The sequence below is a fragment of the Dermochelys coriacea genome, chromosome 3 (genome assembly GCF_009764565.3).
Source record: "Dermochelys coriacea isolate rDerCor1 chromosome 3, rDerCor1.pri.v4, whole genome shotgun sequence".
In the NCBI taxonomy this organism is placed as follows: domain Eukaryota; kingdom Metazoa; phylum Chordata; order Testudines; family Dermochelyidae; genus Dermochelys; species Dermochelys coriacea.
Window position 1 is genome coordinate 31,808,272 of NC_050070.1, and position 22,018 is coordinate 31,830,289.

General features: G+C 43.1%; 1 protein-coding gene across 5 annotated transcripts in view; it reads right to left on the bottom strand.

Annotated features, from left to right (window-relative positions):
• ASAP2 (ArfGAP with SH3 domain, ankyrin repeat and PH domain 2) overlaps positions 1-22,018 on the bottom strand; it is a 166,023-nt gene that overhangs the window by 77,499 nt on the left and 66,506 nt on the right. For all 5 annotated transcript variants that reach the window (XM_038397774.2, XM_038397777.2, XM_038397776.2 and 2 more), the window contains 4 exons: positions 12,893-13,022; positions 7,411-7,496; positions 3,790-3,865; positions 3,174-3,260 (listed from right to left, as the gene is read on the bottom strand). In XM_038397774.2, the coding sequence (XP_038253702.1) occupies positions 3,174-3,260; positions 3,790-3,865; positions 7,411-7,496; positions 12,893-13,022 (379 nt within the window). The remainder of the gene's footprint in view (positions 1-3,173; positions 3,261-3,789; positions 3,866-7,410; positions 7,497-12,892; positions 13,023-22,018) is intronic.

Sequence of the window (22,018 nt, forward strand, 5' to 3'; positions counted from 1 at the left end):
TACTAAGCACATACAAGTTTGTATTTCTTTTTTTCAGTTTGTAACAATGTGCTCATCACATGCTCTGGGCACATTAATACAAATACTAACAAGCACAAAAAGACACAAACTCAGAGAAACCACCTCCCGTATAGCAATGAAACTCAATCTGGCTCAGGCATCTTCCTCAAGCAACAGCCTGAGTTAAAACTGAAGTCTTTTCAATTTGTAGTAAAGGGAAAAAGTCTCTGATCAAGGGGAGAAGCGAATTACAGAGCCAAGGTACTCTGTCTCCACTAACGGACTACTTGCCCCCAGCTCCCCAGAACTTAAATCTGAGGACTGTTAGCAAGAATCTTCCAGTAGGTCACAAATATCAGGCTAGTTATAGGGACCCAAATCGTATAGAATTTTATACATTAAGGTCGACATCTGAAATTGCACCTGGAAACAAACCGGTATTGTCTATGGAAGACAGGTATAATGGGCACCATGCAAGTAGAACAGACACCACATAGTAAAGGAAGCAGGTACATTACGCATTAGCCAAGGTTTTCAAAGTGGTCTTAAAGAACAGCACAATGCATAGCACACATAGTGGTGGGTATGGAAGTAAAAATGGCTATGTTTGACTCATGAGGAAGGCCTTTCAGACAGATGATGAAAAAAAGCATTCAACTACTACAGCCACCTTGGAGCCCAGCCATAGTGCAAGGATCCAGAAGGACCTCAGAACAAAAGGCAGACATAGCCACTTCAAACAGTTAATAAATATCTTCTCCAACCTGCAAGCACCATCTCTTTCTTGTTTGGACTGAGCTTCAGTGAATTCTTACCCAAGAGAGTTCTACCTTGGCCAAGGGTGGAAAGTAGAGTTAACCACCCCATCTGTGTCTAATGAAAAAGAAGCTTACATCTATGAGTCACTGCAGTGTCATAAAGTGTCTTAACTTTTTCACCAATGGCAGCCTCAGATATACTTTAAATGAGAGATGACTGCATAAAACTGTAGAACCCCAAATAGGAAAGCCCTCTAGAGAAATGAGAAACTGCCCAAAACTTCTTTCTTCGAGCTCTCCAAGGAGCTGAGCAATACAAACAACACCATCTACCGTTGCATAACAGTAGTATCTCACAGACAAGAGTATCCAAGACTGCTGAATGGTTTATAAGCATGACTCATAGATTCTAAGGCCAAAAGGGACGATTTTGATCATCTAGTCCAACTTCCTGCATAACACAGGCCATACAACTTCCCCAAATGAATTCTTGTTTGAACTAGAGCATATCTTTTAGGAAAATGTCCAATCTTGATTTTAAAAATTGCCAGTGATGGAACATCTACTACAATCTTTGGCAAACTGTTCCAATGATTAATTAATAGTCATTAAGCCATGACTAGAAGCAGAAGCAGCACAGCATCTGCACTAAGCCCAAATGTAAAGCCAGATTGAAAGAGGTCAAGGAAGACACTAGTTATTTCACAACAACCTCCTCAATAATCTCTCCCCAAAAGAGAAGCTGAGACAGGCAAAAGTGCTATACTTGTCATTTTATTTATGAACCCTGTGACAGATAGGGTAATTTTCTGCATATCCTTGGTAAACATTATTGAATTAAGTTTAAGTATCTTTGGGGTCCATTGTTTTAAATGAATGGTTTATGTATGATCATGTTGTATTCCATGGGAAAGGGCTGCCACAGCTCCTTCAGGAACTAAAAACAGTAGGTGCTAATTAAGGCAAATCAGCCAGGTTGTACGCCCCTCTCCTGGGCGCGCTTGCATATACTAGTTCAAACTGGATCCTCCAGAGACCAACACACAAAGAAAGAACTTTGGGATAAATAGGTGGAGTTTAAATGGATTTAGGGCCTCCTTTCTGATCCAGGAAATGTACAAAACCATCCAGCCAAGGGGGCCCCAATTCTTCAGGGACGACACCTTCCAGAGCCTGGAACTGGGGTGATCTTTGCTCAGCTTTTTAGCATATGTGTAGGTTCCTTTATTGTTTTTAATTTTCTCTGTAATGTTTCACTTAAAGAATGAATGTGCTTGCTTAGAAAGAGCTGCATGGTAACTTATAATTGGGGGCAATTACGCCTCGCATACCAAACTATAGACACTGGCCTGCTTAGGCAGTCTGGCTTGCAGGGAATATCACAGTGCAGGGAGGGAGGTGTGCAGCCTGGAAAAACCCTGGTCAGGAGGGAGAGAGACCCAGGTCTCTGCCCATGAGAGGTGATGGCTGAGGAGCCAGGAGCCTACAGTGGGTGCCTTTGGTGGACCATGGAGAGGGGACACAGGTGCAGTTGCCCTGAACTGTGACAGATCCAACAACTACTTGAAAGAAGAAAAGGCCACTTTGTCTAAACAAGAGAAAGCAATGATGATCTCAGCCAGTGGTAAACAGGTTGACCAGATAGCAAGTGTGAAAAATCAGGACAGAGGTTGGGGGGTAATAGGAGCCTATATAAGAAAAAGCCCCAAATATCGGGACTGTCCCTATAAAATCGGGACATCTGGTCATCCTAGTGGTAAACCCAATATTCCAGGCTAGATTATAATCAGAGGCATGGGTCCAAACCTTAGGTTGCAGGCTGAAGCTCCCTCAATATGTTTAGAACCTGACTGAGAAATCCTGGTTGAAACTCAGAGGACTGAATTTGTACTAATCATATGAATACTTTAAGTGACTCAACATACTGACATCTCTACGAGGTGAGGTAGTGCAGCAGAACTTCCAGCTCCATTGTTACTGTTGTAAATGAGGCATTTGGGGGGTTGGATTTATGTTAGTTAAAAATAATCTTACTGGTATTTGAGACTACATTTACTAGATAAGCTCTCTACTGCCTGGGTCTTATTGATATCAAAGTGCTTTCGTTCCCAGTTTGAGAAAGAACTACTCATCTACAGTTCACGGCACTGCCCAAACTATTCAAGCATTTTACAATACTAGAAAGAGACAAGCAGGGAAGTCCTTTTGCAAAAACTCTCACTAAAAGTCTGCAAGGATTCCTTCCTTTAAAAAAAAGCTGTCAGAAGCACTTAACATCAGCATCAAGACGAAGATAATAACTTAACCAAAAACAAAGAATAGATTTATATTGCTGTTATAAATAATTGTTTGTACTTCAAATACTAACATTAAATTAGAATCATATTTCAAAGTTAAATCACCTTATATGCTCACCTCTTTCTGCTCAACCTGAAGTGCTGATTTTAAAATATCTCTGAGCTGTATTAGTTGTTTCCTTTCCTCATCCTGTGCTTGTTTAATCTAGAGTACAGACGCAGACATGACAGAGGTTAAAAGTTAATATGTTACTATTTATATTAACACAGTTCTTGACAGCTTGTTACTTAACTGGTTCAGATTTCCTGACAAATGATCAATAAGAATGAAAATACAAAAGAGAAATGATAAGTTCCTTTACCCATATGCCTACAAAAAACTTGACAACAATTTGGCTACTGGTGTGCTAAGACCACTGCCTACCATGCTGTCTCACATTGTCTCACTGTTTACTTGTGCTCCCCTGTGTGTCTGTCTCCATCTACTTTTGTCTTGTACTTAGACTTAGACTAAGTTCTTTGTGACAGAGACTGTCTTTTTGTTCTATGTTCGTACTGCACCTACCACAATATGGTCCTTGTCCATGACTAGCACATCTATACACTACAGCAATACAAACAACAGTAGTTTTATAATCTACTCAAAGCTCTACTCAATAAGTCTGAATCAAAAAGATTAGATTTCTTTAATAAACACAAAATTTGAAAAAGCAATATGGCAGACTGCTACTTACTGTGTGAAGATCAGTTGAGAGTGTTTCAATTGAAGGCTTGAGACTTTCAACTGCTTTCAGTCCATCCTGGAAGAAACTTAAAAAAAAAATTATTTTATTTTCAGAAAGGAAATAGTATTGTTAGAATTAATTTCAAATGCTCAAGCTGTTTTGTTCTTTTCTGTTAAAAACGCTTTACTGAAGAAAGAGACACAGTAGAAGCTGGTAAATGTATAAACACACAGACTCCATATACACAGAGGTGATAGTCATGCAACAAATTATGAAAATGCAACAAATTGCAAGGCCACAGGATACATTAATTTCATGCACTTTCGACCAATTCACCTATCTGCCCACTAATCCATCTTTTTGCAAACTCATTCTAACATTCCAGCTCTCTGAACAGCTTAAAAAAAACCCTGACATCAATTTAAAATCAACCTGCTCAAAAAGTTTGCCTTTTTCTCGCTAAAAATATGCAATCTCTTCTCTCGCACCCCACCGCCCACACAGCCCAGTTTTAGAACACTGATGGTTCTTCTGCACATAAAAACATCATGACTTTTAAAGTCCAATGTCTCAGAATCTAACGGGAGCTTTCCATAGAAAGGAAGATTCCTCAGCTTCTCAAAAGGGACCCACGCAATCACTTATGGCCAAGCATTTGATAAGTATGTTTGACCTGAATATGCAGGTGCGCAGATAGTTCAAATAACTATGATCATGTTCCCTTATCCTATCTATTCCGGTACTTTTTAAATTAAATAAAAACATTCTGAACATTTTCAACATTTTCATGATTAAAAAATACAGCAAACACACACACACACAGTTTGTTTATGTTAAATATTACTCTGCAGTGTTTGCAACACAAATATAGCAGCATTGTACCACATGGGAAAATAATTTTCATTACCCAAGCTCAATGAAATGCATAAAATAGATGAATGACAAAGATTATCAACAATGAAAGTGATTTTTTGAGTATTACTAGTAGTACAGCAAAGAAAATTTACTTTTATACAACCTGATGGTATTCTTTTAAGATGGATGTTTATGGATCTAAACAAAACACTTCACGTTCACACTTCAGAATAATGATTTTATTGCTATATTATCAATCTGTCAAAAACAAATAGAGTAAAACAAGTCCCAGTGTCCTGCAGTCTAATGAGGGCTTCTGAGTTTCTCATTATTAAGTTCTCCATTCAGCTAGAAATAAAGTAAAGCCATTCTCTCATCACACTTTTATGCTATTGCTTACCCAATGTATTTTTAGAGAGAACAGAACTGACTTTGCTCATTGATAAATACACTCAGAAAGATGTCAAAGCCAGCAGGCCAAACTGTCTCGCTCCCTTCCATGGACAAAAAGAAAAGGAGTACTTGTGGCACCTTAGAGACTAACAAATTTATTTAAGCATAAGCTTTCGTGAGCTACAGCTCACTTCATCGGATGCAGACTAACGGCTGCTACTCTGAAACCTGTCATTATGCAAGGCACTGAATTTAGCCATATGGAGTGGAAATCTATCAAATTCATGAAAAAACTCATACAGATACAGACAGACATCATCTTCCTTTCCAAATGCAAACAGATGGACATCATACCAAAAGGACTGAAGGTAAAAAATCCATTACAATCTACATACCACACAGACTATGCTGACAGCTTGTGCCACACGCTCTCAAAGAAACTGCGGAATTACCTGATCAACATCCTCTACAGCAAACAGGGAAAGATTAAGAATGAGCTCTCAAAACTGGATACTCTCATAAAAAACAACCTTCCACACGAACTTCCTCGTGGCTGGACTTTACAAAAACTAGACAAGCCATTTACAACACACACTTTGCTTCTCTACAAAAGAAAAAGGACACTAAACTATCTAAATTACTACATGCCACAAGGGGCCACAACACCGGTTCCCGTAACCCACCCAGCAATATTGTTAATCTATACAACTATACTCTTAGCCCAGCAGAAGAATCTCTCCTATCTCAGGGCCTCTCCTTCTGCCCCTCCACCCCCATGAACATGATACAGTTTTGTGGTGACCTAGAATCCTATTTTCGACATCTCCGACTCAAGGAATATTTCCAACACACCTCTGAACAACCTACTAACCCACAAAGACCTTCCTACCAAGACTACAAAAAGAAGGATTCTGGGTGGACTCCTCCTGAAGGTCGAAATGACAGACTGAACTTCTACATAGAATGCTTCCACCAATGTGCATGGGCTGAAATTGTGGAAAAGCAGCATCATTTGCCCCATAACGTCAGCCGTGCAGAACACAATGCCATCCACAGCCTCAGAAACAACTCTGACATCATAATCAAAAAGGCTGACAAAGGAGGTGCTGTCGTCATCATGAATAGGTCGGAATATGAACAAGCGGCTGCTAGGCAGCTCTCCAACATCACTTTCTACAAGCCATTACCCTCGAATCCCACTGTGGGTTACCAAGAGAAACTACAGCATTTGCTCAAGAAACTTCCTGAAAAAGCACAAGAACAAATCCACACAGACACACCCCTGGAACCCCGACCTGGGGTATTCTATCTGCTATCCAAGATCCATAAATCTGGAAATCCTGGACGCCCGATCATCTCAGGCATTGGCACCCTGACAGCAGGATTGTCTGACTATGTAGACTCCCTCCTCAGGCCCTATACTACCAGCATTCCCAGCTATCTTCGAGATACCACTGACTTCCTGAGGAAACTACAATCCTTCGGTGATCTTCCTGAAAACACCATCCTGGCCACTATGGATGTAGAAGCCCTCTACACCAACATTCCACACAAAGATGTACTACAAGCTGTCAGGAACAGTATCCCCGAAAATGTCACGTTAAACCTGGTGGCTGAACTTTGTGACTTTGTCCTCACCTATAACTATTTCACATTTGGGGACAATGTATACCTTCAAATCAGCAGCACTGCGATGGGTACTCGCATGGCCCCACAGTATGCCAACATTTTTATGGCTGACTTAGAACAATGCTTCCTCAGCTCTCGTCCCCTAATGCCCCTACTCTACTTTTGTTACACTGACGACATCTTCATCATCTGGATCCATGGAAAAGAACCCATTGAGGAATTCCACCATGATTTCAACAATTTTCATCCCACCATCAACCTTATCCTAGACCAGTCCACACAAGAGATCCACTTCCTGGACACTAGGGTGCTAAGGAATGCATCCCATGAAGTGAGCTGTAACTCACGAAAGCTTATGCTCAAATAAATTTGTTAGTCTCTAAGGTGCCACAAGTACTCCTTTTCTTTTTGCAAATACAGACTAACACGGCTGCTACTCTGAAACCTTCCACAGACAGATTACTAAACACAACAAATGATCGTGTGGTGATTATGTGGTGCAGATGACAACATGCCACAGTATTAGCTCAATCTAACACCTCATTTCATATTAAGTGATAAAGCAACAAACCAGTAACTGATCTATTAGACCAAATCAGTATGTCAAAAGTCTGCAGTGAAATGTGTTCAGCTGAGTCTTAGATCTATTTTTAAAACACAGAAAAATATTTTTGGAAACATTATTGCCGCTACAATATTTTGCATTTTCATGGAAACTGGTAACTATAGAATCTTTTGAAACATAGAACTTACTTGCACTGTGCATGGAAATACTTGATCAGATTCTGAAGCAAGTCAACTCCTTTTTTAATTTTGATTTCATTGACTTTCAGAAGGTACTGTTAAAACAATAATTGACAGAAGTAAAAATAATGAAATAGCAATTACTTTTTCATATTTTGTGATTTATAGGCATGGTAATTTTAAAATTATTTTCAACTATATTTCAACAAGCTTTAACAACCACAGCAGATTTCGAAAAGCTGAAAAAACTTTGACCATGTGGAAGAGAGACCTCAGGGCATCAACCAAACCTCAAACAACTGGTATCAATGCCAAGTCTTGATATCCAGTTAGGATACATGTCTGTGGTTAACTCAAATCCTTGCCCTTTAACTCTTGAGGCCTACTAAAAGAGGATCACAAGAAGCATGAGGGAGGCCTGGAGTGACTTCAGGAAATCATCCTGTAACCAAACAGTGGCATCTAGATTCGTATTCACAGTCAAGCCAGCCATGGTGCAAGCCCAAGATAGATGTATCTGGCAATAAACATGTTCGTATGCCAGAAGGGATTTTCAGAATTGCCAACCCCAATCACAAATCATGAAATCGGGGGAAAAGGGGTTTTTGGTCCGTCTTCTGATTTTTGCATTCCCCTGCCCAGCTGCAGAGAGAGAGAGAGTGTGTGTGTGTGACAATTTCAGCATTATCAACTCTCACAAAAAGTTATAGTGAGCATGGTGATGTTGGAGCCTGTGGGAGGAGCACTTACTAGAGACTCAACCAAAATCGGGACCCATTGTGCTGGGCAGTATACAAACACATAATAAGAGATGTCCCCTACCCTGAAAGAGCTTACAGTTTAGTGCAAAGGATGGTGGTGAGTCTGATGTGGGAGCTGAAACTATGATTCCCTAAAGCAGGGGTTCTCAAACAGGGGGTCAGGACCCTTCAGGGAGTCCGGACCCCTCAGGGGGTCCCAAGGTTATTACATGGGGGGGTCGCGACCTGTCAGCCTCCACCTCAAATCCCGCTTTGCCACCAGCATTTCTAATGGTGTTAAATATATAAAAAAAATATTTTTAATTTATGGGGGGGAGGATCACACTCAGAGGCTTCCTATGTGAAAGGGCTCATCAGTACAAAAGTTGAGAACCACTGCCCTAAAGTCATCTCATGGAGGGGCCACCAAACATCCATTAAATGAAAATAACTTTTAATCTCTGCTGAGTAGGGAGGGATTCAAACTGGTGACCTACAGGTGAAAGGTTCTATCACATTAACAATGCCCCAGGGCATGCTTATTGGAAAGATACATTTAACTAATCAAATTCTAACTTTCTGAAGGCAAGGTCTTCCACTCTCTGGACACAGGCAAAATCTCCCACACTTTGCTTAGTTTCAAACACACTAAGTCTGCAGTACCTATTCTTAACTGGACAGTTCTCATTAACCAAATACAAATAAAAATGCAATAGTAAAATGAATATTTAAAAGTGAATTCAGATGTTGTGCTAGTATGTTTTGAAACATAAAATCATTCTAATGATTATTCCAGGATCCTTATGTTAAAATTAATATATATGTATTTTTCCTCAACCCCCATGTTATCAGCATGGTTTGACCCCATAGACCTTAAATCCACCTCAGCTACAGGATTAACTAGTAGCGGAAAGCACACTGTTTTCCTTTACATAGATCAGCTCCTCCAGGGAAGCATGACATATACTTTGTCAGTGGGTACACAAGTGTTTGAGAGAGAGCAGAAAAAACACTGGTCACCATCAGAATTCTTGGTTTCTATTCCTGGCTCTGGAAGCAGATTGTGGTCTAGTGATTACAGACAGCATAGCCAAATATAAAAATAACCCTGTTTGGGTCATCTGTGGGGGTGAAACACAGGATCTTTGGATGTTAAAACATGAGCTACCTCTTGAGCTAAAGAATCACAGGTGAAATCCTGGCCCCACCAAAGTCAAGATCTAGATCTCTTAACATGAAAATAGTGGGAACATAGGACTAGCAGGGACCGCCTGAGTCAATGAACCCAATCCTCTCTGACCACAGGCAATCCCATTCATAAACGAATCAGTAGCAGTCATAAATCTTTACATGTAATCTAGCAGCTACAGTATAACACAGATCTACATGGTTAAACACAAACACCTAAACTGACATGTTCCTTCTGAAAGAGTGTGGCAGAGGGGATGACAAAACTCTATTATAGCAGAATGCTACGTTCTATTCCTAGCTCTGACTGAAGTGACCTTTTGCAAGCTGTTATCTTCTCTGAGGAACTGGCAAATGATAGTTATTCCCACAAGTTATGAAACCTTGATTCAAAATAAGGGTTATGAAGGGCACAGAAATATCAACTGCATTCAGTGGACGAGCTAGGACCAAAAACTCATGGTTTCTGGGCTTGCAATTTAATGCACCTTCCTCTAAGCCATAAGGCAATTTAGGAAGGGGAAGGGGGGTATCTTTCATTTTGCTTCTCCAAAATCATGTGACAGCTGCAGCTTTTCAAATTATCTTGAGCTTCTGTAAAAGTAGGGGTCAAATTACGTCACCCATAATAAATTTGTGAGAACTGGCAATGCTGAACTTTTTACAACCACACAGAGCACTTCTTCTAACAGCTGAGCTGCTTCTTCTGATTTTTTTTTTTTTTTTTTTTTTTTTTTTTAAGAAAACACCACAGACTGGGAAGGAAGGAACTTAAGAGAAGCAAGAGATGCACACACACAAAATGCAGTGCTTCACTTCAGAAAAAAAATAAGGATTTCATTGCACAGCAAAGAAAACAAGCTATAATAAGGGCTGAAAAATTCTGTAGGAATTTTTGAAGTATCACTAAAATTCAACTGAAATACCAAAATTGGAGAATATGTTTTATCTTGCAAAATGAAAACTTCAAAGTGGTATAGGTTTATTTAATCTATTTCTTCTTCCTTAACTATTCATGATCATGAACCATGGAACATTATTGTCTACAGGATATGGTTGTAGAATATATTTAATCCTTTCTGTACAACTGAATACTCAAGCACAGCCTTCAGTGGTTCATTTTATTGTGCTCGTTCAAATGAAGCATTGAACGACTGAAAGCATCCAACCAGCTTCATACAAAATATGTTCAGCTTTTTGGACATGAAGAGATTCAACAAAGCTCAAAAGCCCCAATCTTGACCTCATCTACACTATCCTTTTTTCCTAAAATGTTTCATTGTTGTAGCAACACCAGGATCATTACCCTATACAGCAGGTTCTTATGCTGTGCTCATCTTCACAGTATTTGAGTCTCTCCTACACAGAACTGGTGAGAGCCTGAGGAAAGTGAAAAGTAGCAAATTTTTCAAGTGGGATTTTCAAAGCTGTCCAGAGGATTTGGACACCCATTTCCCTTTTTAAATAAATGGAGGTCCAAATCCCTTTGCCAGCTATGGAAAAACTCAGTCTGAGGATATGTCTATACTGGAAAGTTTCTGAGCCACAAGTTATATGACTTTTATTAAAATGCTGGAATTAAACTGCTGTGGCATGTCAACATAAGCAGCCTTGTGACGCTGGAGCGCATCCACATTAGCACCTCTTGCAACGGCAAAAACAGCAGTGCATTGTGGTAGCTATCCCACTGTGCAACTGCCCGCAGGCTGCTTTGGGAAGGGTTTGCAATGCCTCATGGGACAGGCACAGCATCACATGATGCAGGTTTCACAATCCCATTGTTCCATGGACATCCTAACTACATTACCAGCTGCTTTTCAACTGAAGTTGGGGGGGGGGAGGTTGGGTAGAGGGGAGAGTGTGTGACAGAGAGTGTGTGTATGAGTGGCGAGAGAGAGTGTGTTTTGAGGGACAGAGAGTATGTCAGCATGCTATCTTGTAAGTTCAGACAGCAGCAGGAAGCAACTAGTTCTGAGGCGGGGGGGGGGGATCGCGAAATCAGCCCCCACCTCCCTCCCTGGGCTCTCCGGACAGCAATCTCTCTCTCTTTCTCTCTCTCACACTCACACACACACCTCCCTCTGCCTCTGTGTTCAAAGGCAAGAGCATTCCACAATAATGGTTTGCTTTGTTTTCCCGGAGCAGATCAGAACAGCACGCAATGGCTGTCAGAAACGGTGCTTTGAAAGAGGAGGTGCACATGTCTCCAGGGCAGCCGAGATCCAAACAGTGAACTGAGTGATCACTTGAGGCATTATGGGACAGCTCCAGAGGCCAATTACAGCGCAGAAGCAATCAAGTGTCTACACTGGCAATAGAGCACTGGCGCCTCTGCACAAATAGCCTTACGTCAAGGTGGTTTTTTTGCAGCGCGGCAACTGAGGAGTTTCTGCACACAAAGTGGCTTGGCAGTGCGCACATGTCTGCAGTTTGAGCGCAAAAAGCTGCTTTACTATGCAGAAATTTGCCAGTGTATACAAGCCCTTAGACTCTGTATAGGAATACAGGGCTTTTCTAATGAATCGTCACAGGCTCAGGTATTAAAACCTTATGTTAGCAATTCAGTGCAGTGGCTACTGAGTTACACCAGCACGTGAAAACAATTAGCTCCAACCAACACTAGAATCTAGAGCATGGGTGGCCAAACCGTGACTCACAAGCCGCATGCAGTTCTTTTACAGTTAAAGTGCGGCTCACAGAGTCCCCCACATCCCCTCCTTCTCCACTTACCAGACTGGGGGAGGGGGAGCTCAGGACCTCTGCCTTACAGCAGCTTGGTGAGATAGGGGCTTCTGATTAGCGGAGAAGGGAGTCTCGGGACTTCAGACCTACGAGGCACACCTGCCAGGGCTTAGGGTTTCAGTAGGAGTGGATCTGAAGCCCCAACCGCGGCTGAAGCGCCAAGTCCCGGCAGGTGCCTCGTGTGGGGCAGAAGCCCCAAGCCCTGGCTGGCGTGCCCAGGCTCTCAAACTTCTGAAGATTGTCATATGCAGCTCAGAGGATCAGTTTTGGCCACCCCTGATCTAGAATGTCTCAACAGAAGAGACTCAATTTTCTAAGCAGGTCTTAAAGTCTGGCTCCCTGTAACATGAAACTAAAAAGGGTGGGCCGGGTACATCAAAAGCTACACAATTACAAACAATCATTGTTACATTATTACTGTCATCATGAAGAATCTAAAAGGCAAAGTCCATTACTAATGGCTGTTTGTTTTTCAATACCAGCCCAATGATGTGGAACTGAGATTTTCATATTACACCGCTGCCTAAACCCTAATAATATGGGGTGTCATGGTAGTGTGAAGACTGTTTAATTTAATCTGTGAATAATGTATTGAATGAGGCATGGGTGATTCTATACTTTATTAGTACATGAAACAGCAGAGAATGTAGATTCCTTGTTGAAGTTAGTGTGCTAGGGTGAAGAAATTTAATATCCTGAGTCCAATAATAAACTTCAAGTTTCCTTAGAATGCAACAGTTGTCATAACACAGATCTATCTTTTCTCAAATTCCCTTTTTAAGAATATTAATGGAACAATTGTATTCTATGTTAAATCTTACCTCACACATCTGAAGCTGGAAGAACCGTCTTTCTTTCTCCATCTCTTCTGCAATTTCAGCTCCACTTATTTCTGTTCGGATCATTCCATGTAGCTTAGCATGCTCCTTTTTCTCTTTCTCTATTTTCGTACTATGTGGGAAAGAAAAGCTAAATCAAGTACACTACATGGACCCTTGTAGTCCTGCAAGTTTTAGATTACTTCCAATTTCTATTTCATTTGAAATTTGATAGTGACCAAGAAACAGCCAATGACTTGCTGTCACAGAAGTCTAATCCAACCGCACTACCATGAGTGACGGACACAGGAACTCAAAAAAAAATGGTAGGAAGATACAGTGTTCTCTCATTGAGAGAAAAGACACATTTGTGATTAATAAATTAATGCTTAATCCCAACTGACTAATCTTGGTTAACAGAGTTTAATTATGTCACTAGATTTTCAGAGCTTCTCCTGTCAGCATGGCTTCCTTTCTGTGTGTAGGCCCAAAGCACAGCTGCCATCTCTTGTGCTGCTGAGACAGCTGGCATTGGGGATGGTGGCCAGCTGGCTGTGTTGCAAATTTTAAAGTCTGCTAAACCAGGTGCCTTGATCCTCTGAAGGTTTCTGCCAGTTTTCTGAAACCTATGTGTAATATGGGTTCTACTATATTGGAGCAAGAATTATAGTATTTTCTCATGACATGGTTTTAATATTACTCTAAATGGAGAACCTGAACTTAGTGTAAAATGACTTGCATGTGTTTAGAATTTCCAGTCATCAATAAGCTCTGTACTTGCATCTTCTCTCAAGAGAATGATTAAGTGTCTCATCCTGAGCCCAAAGCAGCCAGGGGATATACCAGAATTAATCTTTCCATCAACCTTGCCACTGAGAAATGTTCTGGAACACAAACATTTAATTCCCAATACACCCTCATTGGTAAATCAAATAAAACAAATTTCTTGCAATTTTCCAATAGCCCTGGACATATCCAGCTAGCATTTGCAGACTTTCAGCCTATGAAGTTTTCCATGAATGAAGGGATATCTTAAGAAAAACTCCTCCCTCTTTCACAGAGATTCATAGATTTCAAGGTCAGAAGTTATCGTAAAATATAAAGGCACAGCAATTTTTACCCCTCCCACTGCAGCCACATTTGAATGAATGACTTCTAACTTCAGAAGGGGGAGCCATTCCCCTAAGCCACCAGGCCATCTAACTTCTCCAAGGGATATACATCCTACACAATCATTTACATGAATCAAAAGCTAACTCCATAACTTTTCTGGAGCCAGACAGAGCCTTGATGCTAAATGCATAGGTGAAAAGCTTCATGAAACTTCAAGGAGACAAAAGCACACAGGTCAAGATCATGGATAGGAATGATCCCATACAGGCATCGGGGAAGAAATCAGATGGGTGCCAAGAAAAAGTCTGCATTCCTGTCCCATTATGGCTACATAGGAGTAACAGAGCTTATCTCTAGGCCCAGTGCTTTTAAGCTTTTTGTGGATGATCCTTTATATGTTCAGAGTAAACACTAGGACCAGATGATGTGGAAGTAAACCAACAAAATGAAAAAAGAAAAGGAGGACTTGTGGCACCTTAGAGACTAACAAATTTATTTGAGCTGTAGCTCACAAAAGCTTGTGCTCAAATAAATTTGTTAGTCTCTAAGGTGCCACAAGTCCTCCTTTTCTTTTTGCGGATACAGACTAACATGGCAGCTACTCTGCAACAAAATGAAGACTCCATCATTTTAAGAGCTAAAAATATCAGCATCACAAATGGAGATGGCCTATGTTAATAAGAAAAAGTGAATAATATCAGCAATGGTACAAACAGATCTACCCAAAGAAACCAGATGCCAGGCACAAAGGATTAACCAGGCACCAGTTATGAAAAACAAGGGGAAAGGATTGATGCAAAGAATTTACAGAAAATAGTGAAATCAGCTCTCCTTTCTTTTTTGGCACTGTAGGCAGAGTAGCCTGTCCATACACAAACTGCTGCCAACAAGGGAAACTAGATGGGTGGGTTTCAAAACTTCAAACATGAAAGAAAGTATCCAAAAAATGTTTTTAAATCTCTCAATTTCAACAGTAGCCCATGGGAAATAATGAGAGAACTGAACTAACCGAAATGTGATCAGGTCTACATCAAAAACTACTGGCATCTGGTTTGCTCATACAGCACAAAACCTGAACCTAGGTTTCCAAGAAGATCAATTATGTGAATCTATCCAGTCAACAGAAAAGGAGTACTTGTGGCACTTCAGAGACTAACAAATTTATTTGAGCATAAGCTTTCATGAGCTACAGCTCAATGAAGCAGTTACATTTTAGAAAGAAATACAAGGGTAATAACCCCCAAAACACAACAGAAAAATTGTTTAATGCCATAATAAAATATTTTGTAGTTCATTCTAGTTTATCAGATGGAGGGAGGGGAAACTTTACACACACAAAACACCCAAACTTTACACTCACTGTCACAATCAACTGTCCACAACAAAAGGAGGCAGGTGTTTGCACAGCTACCATGCTTGCATGAGTGGTTAGCTGGAGCCAGTTCGCTGGAACCAGTTATTAAATTTTGAAGCACGGGACAACTGGTTCTAAAAGGACTTCTAAATTTAACAACCGGCCAAAAGTGGCGCCTTAGGCGCCGACTTCGTGGGTGCTCTGGGTCTGGAGCACCCACAGGGAAAATTTGGTGGGTGCAACTCCCCTCCCCGCCCCAGCTCACCTCCACCCCTGAGTTACGCTCCTCCCCACTCTGCTTCTCTGCCCCGCCCCCAGCTTCCCATGAATCAGCTATTCGCGTAGGAAGCCTGGTAGGACTGAGACGCAAGCGGTGGCTTCGCACTCAGGCCCAAGGAGGCGGAACAGAGGTGAGCTGGGGCGAGGGGGCATGAGGATGGCCACCCGCGCCGCAGCAGGTAACCCCTGGGGGGGGCGTGCAGGGGAACTGCTCCCCACCCCAGCTCACCTCCGCCTCCCTGGATCTAGTCGCTGTATGGGGAGAGGAATCCGTGCTATCAGAACTATATTCCAGTTTTCGAAATGCCAAAACACTTGTGAAAATCTCCCATGGCTTGAAGGACAGAGGCCATAACATGGACGCGAAGCAGTGCTGCGTGAAACTTAAGGAGCTGAGACAAGCCTACCAGAAAACCAGAGAGGCCAATGGCCGCTCCGAGTCAGAGTCCCAAACATGCCACTTCTATGATGAGCTGCATGCCATTTTAGGGGGTTCAGCCACCACTACCCCAGCCGTGTTGTCTGACTCCTTCAATGGGATGGAGGCAACACGGAAGCAGGCTTTGGGGACGAGGAAGACGATGAGGAGGTTATAGATAGATCACAGCAAACAAGCGGAGAAACTGGTTTTCCCGACAGCCAGGAACTGTTTCTCACCCTGGACCTGGAGCCAGTACCCCCCGAACCCACCCACAGGACCTGCCAGGCGGAGAAGGGACCTCTGGTGAGTGTACCTTTTAAAATACTATACAAGGTTTAAAAGCCAGCAAGTTTAATGATTAATTTGCCCTGTCATTTGTGGCTCTCCTGGATATACTCCCAAAGCCTTTGCAAAAGATTTCTGGGGAGGGCAGCCTTATTCCATCCACCATGGTAGGACACTCTACCACTCCAGGCCAGTAGCACATACTCGGGAATCATTGTACAACAAACTATTGCAGTGTATGTTTGCTGGCGTTCAAACAACATCCGTTCTTTATCTCTCCGTGTTATCCTCAGGAGATTGATATCATTCATTGTCACATGCTTGAAATAGGGTGCTTTTTTTAAGGGGATATTCAGAGGTGCCCGTTCCTGCTGGGCTGTTTGCCTATGGCTGAACAGAAAGGCTCCCCGCTGTTAGCCACACGGTTGGGGGAGGCAAAATGCGACCTTGTAATGAAAGCACATGTGCTATGTATGTAATGTTAACAGCAAGGTTTACAGTGAAAGAGTATACCCATTGTTCTATAAAATGTGTCTTTTTAAATACTACTGTCCCTTTTTTTTTCTCCACCAGCTGCATGTGTTTCAAGGATCACAGGATCTGCTCCTTCCCAGAGGCTAGTGAAGATTAGAAGGCGAAAAAAAAGCACTCATGATGAAATGTTCTCTGAGCTCATGCTCTCCTCCCACACTGACAGAGCACAGACGAATGCGTGGAGGCAGACAATGTCAGAGTGCAGGAAAGCACAAAATGACGGGGAGGAGAGGTAGCGGGCTGAAGAGAGTAAGTGGCGGCTGAAGAGAGGGCTGAAGCTGAAAGGTGTCAGCATGATGAGAGGAGGCAGGATTCAATGCTGAGGCTGCTGGAGGATCAAACTAATATGCTCTAGCATATGGTTGAGCTGCAGGAAAGGCAGCAGGAGCACAGACCGCCGCTACAGCCCCTGTGTAACCAACCGCCCTCCTCCCCAAGTTCCATAGCCTCCTCACCCAGACGCCCAAGAATGCGTTGGGGGGGCCTCCGGCCACCCAGCCACTCCACCCCAGAGGATTGCCCAAGTAACAGAAGGCAGGCATTCAATAAGTTTTAAAGTTTTAAAAACTTTTAAAGTCTTGTGTGGCCCTGTCCTTCTCTCCTCCACCACCCCTCCTGGGCTACCTTGGTAATTATCCCCCTATTTATGTGATGAATTAATAAAGAATGCATGAATGTGAAACAACAATGACTTTATTGCCTCTGCAAGCGGTGTTCGAAGGGAGGTGCGGAGGGTGGTTAGCTTACAGGGAAGTAGAGCGAACCAAGGGGCGGGGGGTTTCGTCAAGGAGAAAAAAAACAGAACTTTCACACCCTAGCCTGTCCAGTCATGAAACTGGTTTTCAAAGCTTCTCTGATACGCACCACGCCCTCCTGTGCTCTTCTAACCGCCCTGGTGTCTGGCTGTGCGTAACCAGCAGCCAGACGATTTGCCTCAACCTCCCACCCCGCCATAAACGTCTCCCCATTACTCTCACAGATATTGTGGAGCGCACAGCAAGCGGTAATAACAGTGGGAATACTGGTTTCACTGAGGTCTAACCGAGTCAGTAAACTGCGCCAGTGCGCTTTTAAACGTCCAAATGCACATTCTACCACCATTTTGCACTTGCTCAGCCTGTAGTTGAACAGCTCCTGACTACTCTCCAGGCTGCCTATGTATGGCTTCATGAGCCATGGCATTAACGGGTAGGCTGGGTCCCCAAGGATAACTATAGACATTTCAACATCCCCAACGGTTATTTTCTGGTCTGGGAAGAAAGTCCCTTCCTGAAGCTTTTGAAACAGACCAGAGTTCCTGAAGATGCGAGCGTCATGTACCTTTCCCAGCCATCCCACGTTGATGTTGATGAAACGTCCCTTGTGATCTACCAGTGCTTGCAGCACTATTGAAAAGTGCCCCTTGCAGTTTATGTACTCGCCGGCCTGGTGCTCCGGTGCCAAGATAGGGATATGGGTTCCGTCTATGGCCCCACCACAGTTAGGGAATCCCATTGCAGCAAAGCCATCCACTATGACCTGCACATTTCCCAGAGTCACTACCCTTGATAGCAGCAGATCTTTGATTGTGTTGGCTACTTGCATCACAGCAGGCCCCACAGTAGATTTGCCCACTCCAAATTGATTCCCGACTGACCGGTAGCTGTCTGGCGTTGCAAGCTTCCACAGGGCTATTGTCACTCGCTTCTCAACTGTGAGGGCTGCTCTCATCTTGGTATTCTTGCGCCTCAGGGCAGGGGAAAGCAAGACACAAAGTTCCATGGAAGTGCCCTTATGCATGCAAAAGTTTCGCAGCCACTGGGAATCGTCCCAGGCCTGCAACACTATGCAATCCCACCAGTCTGTGCTTGTTTCCCGAGCCCAGAATCAGCGTTCCACAGCATGAGCCTGCCCCATTAGCACCATGATGCCTACATTGCCAGGGCACGTGCTTTGAGAGAAGTCTGTGTCCATGTCCTCATCACTCTCGTAACCGCGCTGACGTCGCCTACTCGCCCGGTTTCACTTTGCCAGGTTTTGGTGCTGCATATACTGCTGGATAATGCATGTGGTGTTTAATGTGCTCCTAATTGCCAAAGTGATCTGAGCAGGCTCCATGCTTGCTGTGGTATGGCATCTGCACAGAAAAAAGGTGCGGAACTATTGTCTGCTGATACCCTGACAGAGGGAGGGGCGACTGACGACATGGCTTACAGGGTTGGCTTACAGGGAATTAAAATCAACAAAGGGGGTGGCTTTGTAAGAAACTGAATGGCCACCTCAAGGATAGAACTCAAAATCTCAAGGATAGAACTCCAAACTGGGTTTAGCAGGCCGTCGATTTCACAGAGGGAGGGAGGAAAGGAGGGAGGAGAAAATGAATACAAAACAAATCTGGTCCATTTCTTGTTTTGAACCACTTCATCTATCTTTATACATCTTGCTGGCAGAAGACAGTGCAGTATGACTGCTGGCCATCATCTTCTGCTGGCTGCAGATTAAAAAACAGTGCACTGCTGGTAGGACTCAATCGCCATGAGACGAAACAAGGGAAATGACCTGGCTGAGTTACTCCCATGTTTGCCCAGGCGCCTGGTTAAAAGAGCACCCAGGACTACGTCAACAATGGCTACCAGTCATACTGCACTGTCTGCTACCAAAAGGCAATAAACTGCTGCTGTGTAACAATGCAGTACCACATCTGCCAGCACCCAGGAGTCATATGGTGATAGTTAGCTGAGCGGGCTCCATGTTTGTCGTGGTATGGCGTCTGCACAGGTAACTCAAGAAAAAAGGCGCAAAACGATTGTCTGCCCTTGCTTTTACGGAGGGAGAGAGGGAACCAGAACCACCCGCAACAAAGTTGTAGCCCCATCAGGCACTGGGATTTATACCCAGAATTCAAATGGGTGGTGGAGACTGTGGGAACTGTGGGATAGCTACCCATAGTGCAAAGCTCCGGAAGTCGACAGTTGCCTCGGTACTGTGGACACAGTCCGCCGACTACATGCACTTAGAGCATTTGTGTGGGGACACACACACTCAGCTGAATAAAAACACTTTCTACAAAACCAACTTCTATAAATTCAACCTAATCTCGTAGTGTAGACATACCCCTAGAGTGTAGAGCTTTTCCTTATCTTTATGGGCATGAGGCTTTGGAAAGAAGATCGGTAAATAGATTGCTTGGTTAATGTGAAAACTGGAAACCTCTTCAGTAAGAAACTTCAGATGAGGGCAAAAGTAAAACTCTCTCTCTATAGGAGACCACACAGGGAGATGATGATACTAGAGCTCGCAATTCCCCACTCTCCTGGCTGAGGTAATGGCAACTAAATAGTCGCTTTCATTGAAAGGTGCAGCAGAGAACCAGTCACCAGTGGCTCAAAGGGAGGACCCATCAGCTTTACTAAACCTAGATTCAGGTTCCACACAGAGACAGGGTCCTGTACCTGTGGATATAATCTGTCCAGACCTTTCAAAAATCAGATAGACATAGGATGGGAGAAGAGTGAGCGGTTGTCAACACAAGGGTGGAAAGCCAACACAGCCACCAGGTGTACTTTGATGGAACTAATAGTTAACCATGGTTGTTTCAGGAACAAGAGATTGTTCAATATATGCTGGATAACAATCCGGGCCATGGAAATGTCTTTTTGCCAGGAGCAGATGGAGAATCTTTTCCATTTAATCAGGTAAATACCCCTTGTCAAAGGCTTTCTACTATTCAGAAGAACTTCCTGTACTCCCTTAAAAATAAACCACTTCCAACTACATCAGCCATGAAGCATCCAGACGATCAGGTGAAGGGCCTTCAGGTTGGGATGTAGAAGGTGGCCATGGCCCTGAGAGACCATGTCTAGCAGGAGTGACAGTGGAGATCTGATCAATAAGGCTACTGAAGCTGAAAATCAGTACTGATGGGGCCATGCTGGAGTTATGAGTATAAAGTGAGCCTGGTCTTGTTTGATTTTGAGCAGGAGCAGAACCAGAGGGGTGGCATACAGCAGGCCATTTGATCATGGTAATAGGAAGGCATTTGTCAAAGAACTTAGGCTATAACCCGGCTTGGGAACAAAACTGATGACATGTTCTGTTGGCCTCTTGCTTCTGTGGGAGTTCCCCAGAGCTGGAAAATTTATCTGGAAATATCTGGACAAAGGGATCACTTATGGTGAATGATAAACCTGCTTAGGTGGCCTGCCAAAACATTCTGCATCCCTGAAAGGTGGATCCAAGTGGGGATGTGGAAATCACCAAGGAGAATTGCTTCTTGGCACAACTGCATTGATCAGGCTTCTCATTGCTTAATCACATAAAACCTGGCTGCTCTCTTGTCTGTTAGCACCAACAAATTATTTTGTTCAATGCGTGGAAGAAACACAATACAAGCCAAATGGACGGCTCACAATTTCCTTACATTTATATGTAGCTTTAGATCCTAGGCAGACCAAAGAGCTTGTGTCAGCAGGACACCCAAGTGATTCCCCCCAATCTAGTTCCAGTGCATCTGTAACGAAGGTGAGCATCTGTTTTGGAGCAGCAAAGTGAAGTCCAACTCAAACACTGGAGGGTTGTGTCCATGAGTCCAGACAGGACAAGTCCTGATTTGGTACTTGGACCACCATGTCCCTATGATGAGACATTGGTGGATACACCAATACTAACCAACCTTGTAACTTTCTGAAGTGCAGTCTGGCATATTGCACTAGGTAAGTACATGCTGTCTTGTGTCCTAGATGCTTTAGGGAGTTCTGTTCTGTAGTGCCACAATGTGCCTTAAAGTATAGAGCAATGGCACACAATGTTTGAAATTGCAAACATAGCTGGAAGGCCTTGGCCTTCCTAAAATCCAGGACTACTCCAATAAATTGGAATTTTTGTACAGGTGACAGGATTGACTTCTCTGGATAATGGCTGTGCTGGACAGACCTGAGACCAGGACCAGCTTCTCACCAGCCAGTCATCTAGGCAAGTGAACATGTGAACTCTTAACACCGCTACCACTACCAAACACTTTGTGAACATGAGGGGCTGCAGAAAAGGCAAAGAGCAGCACTAAACATCATCATAGAATCACTGGACTGGAAGGGACCTAGAGAGGTCATCTAAGTATTATCTAGATCAGTACTTCTCAAGCTATCTGATGTGGGGGACCAGCAAT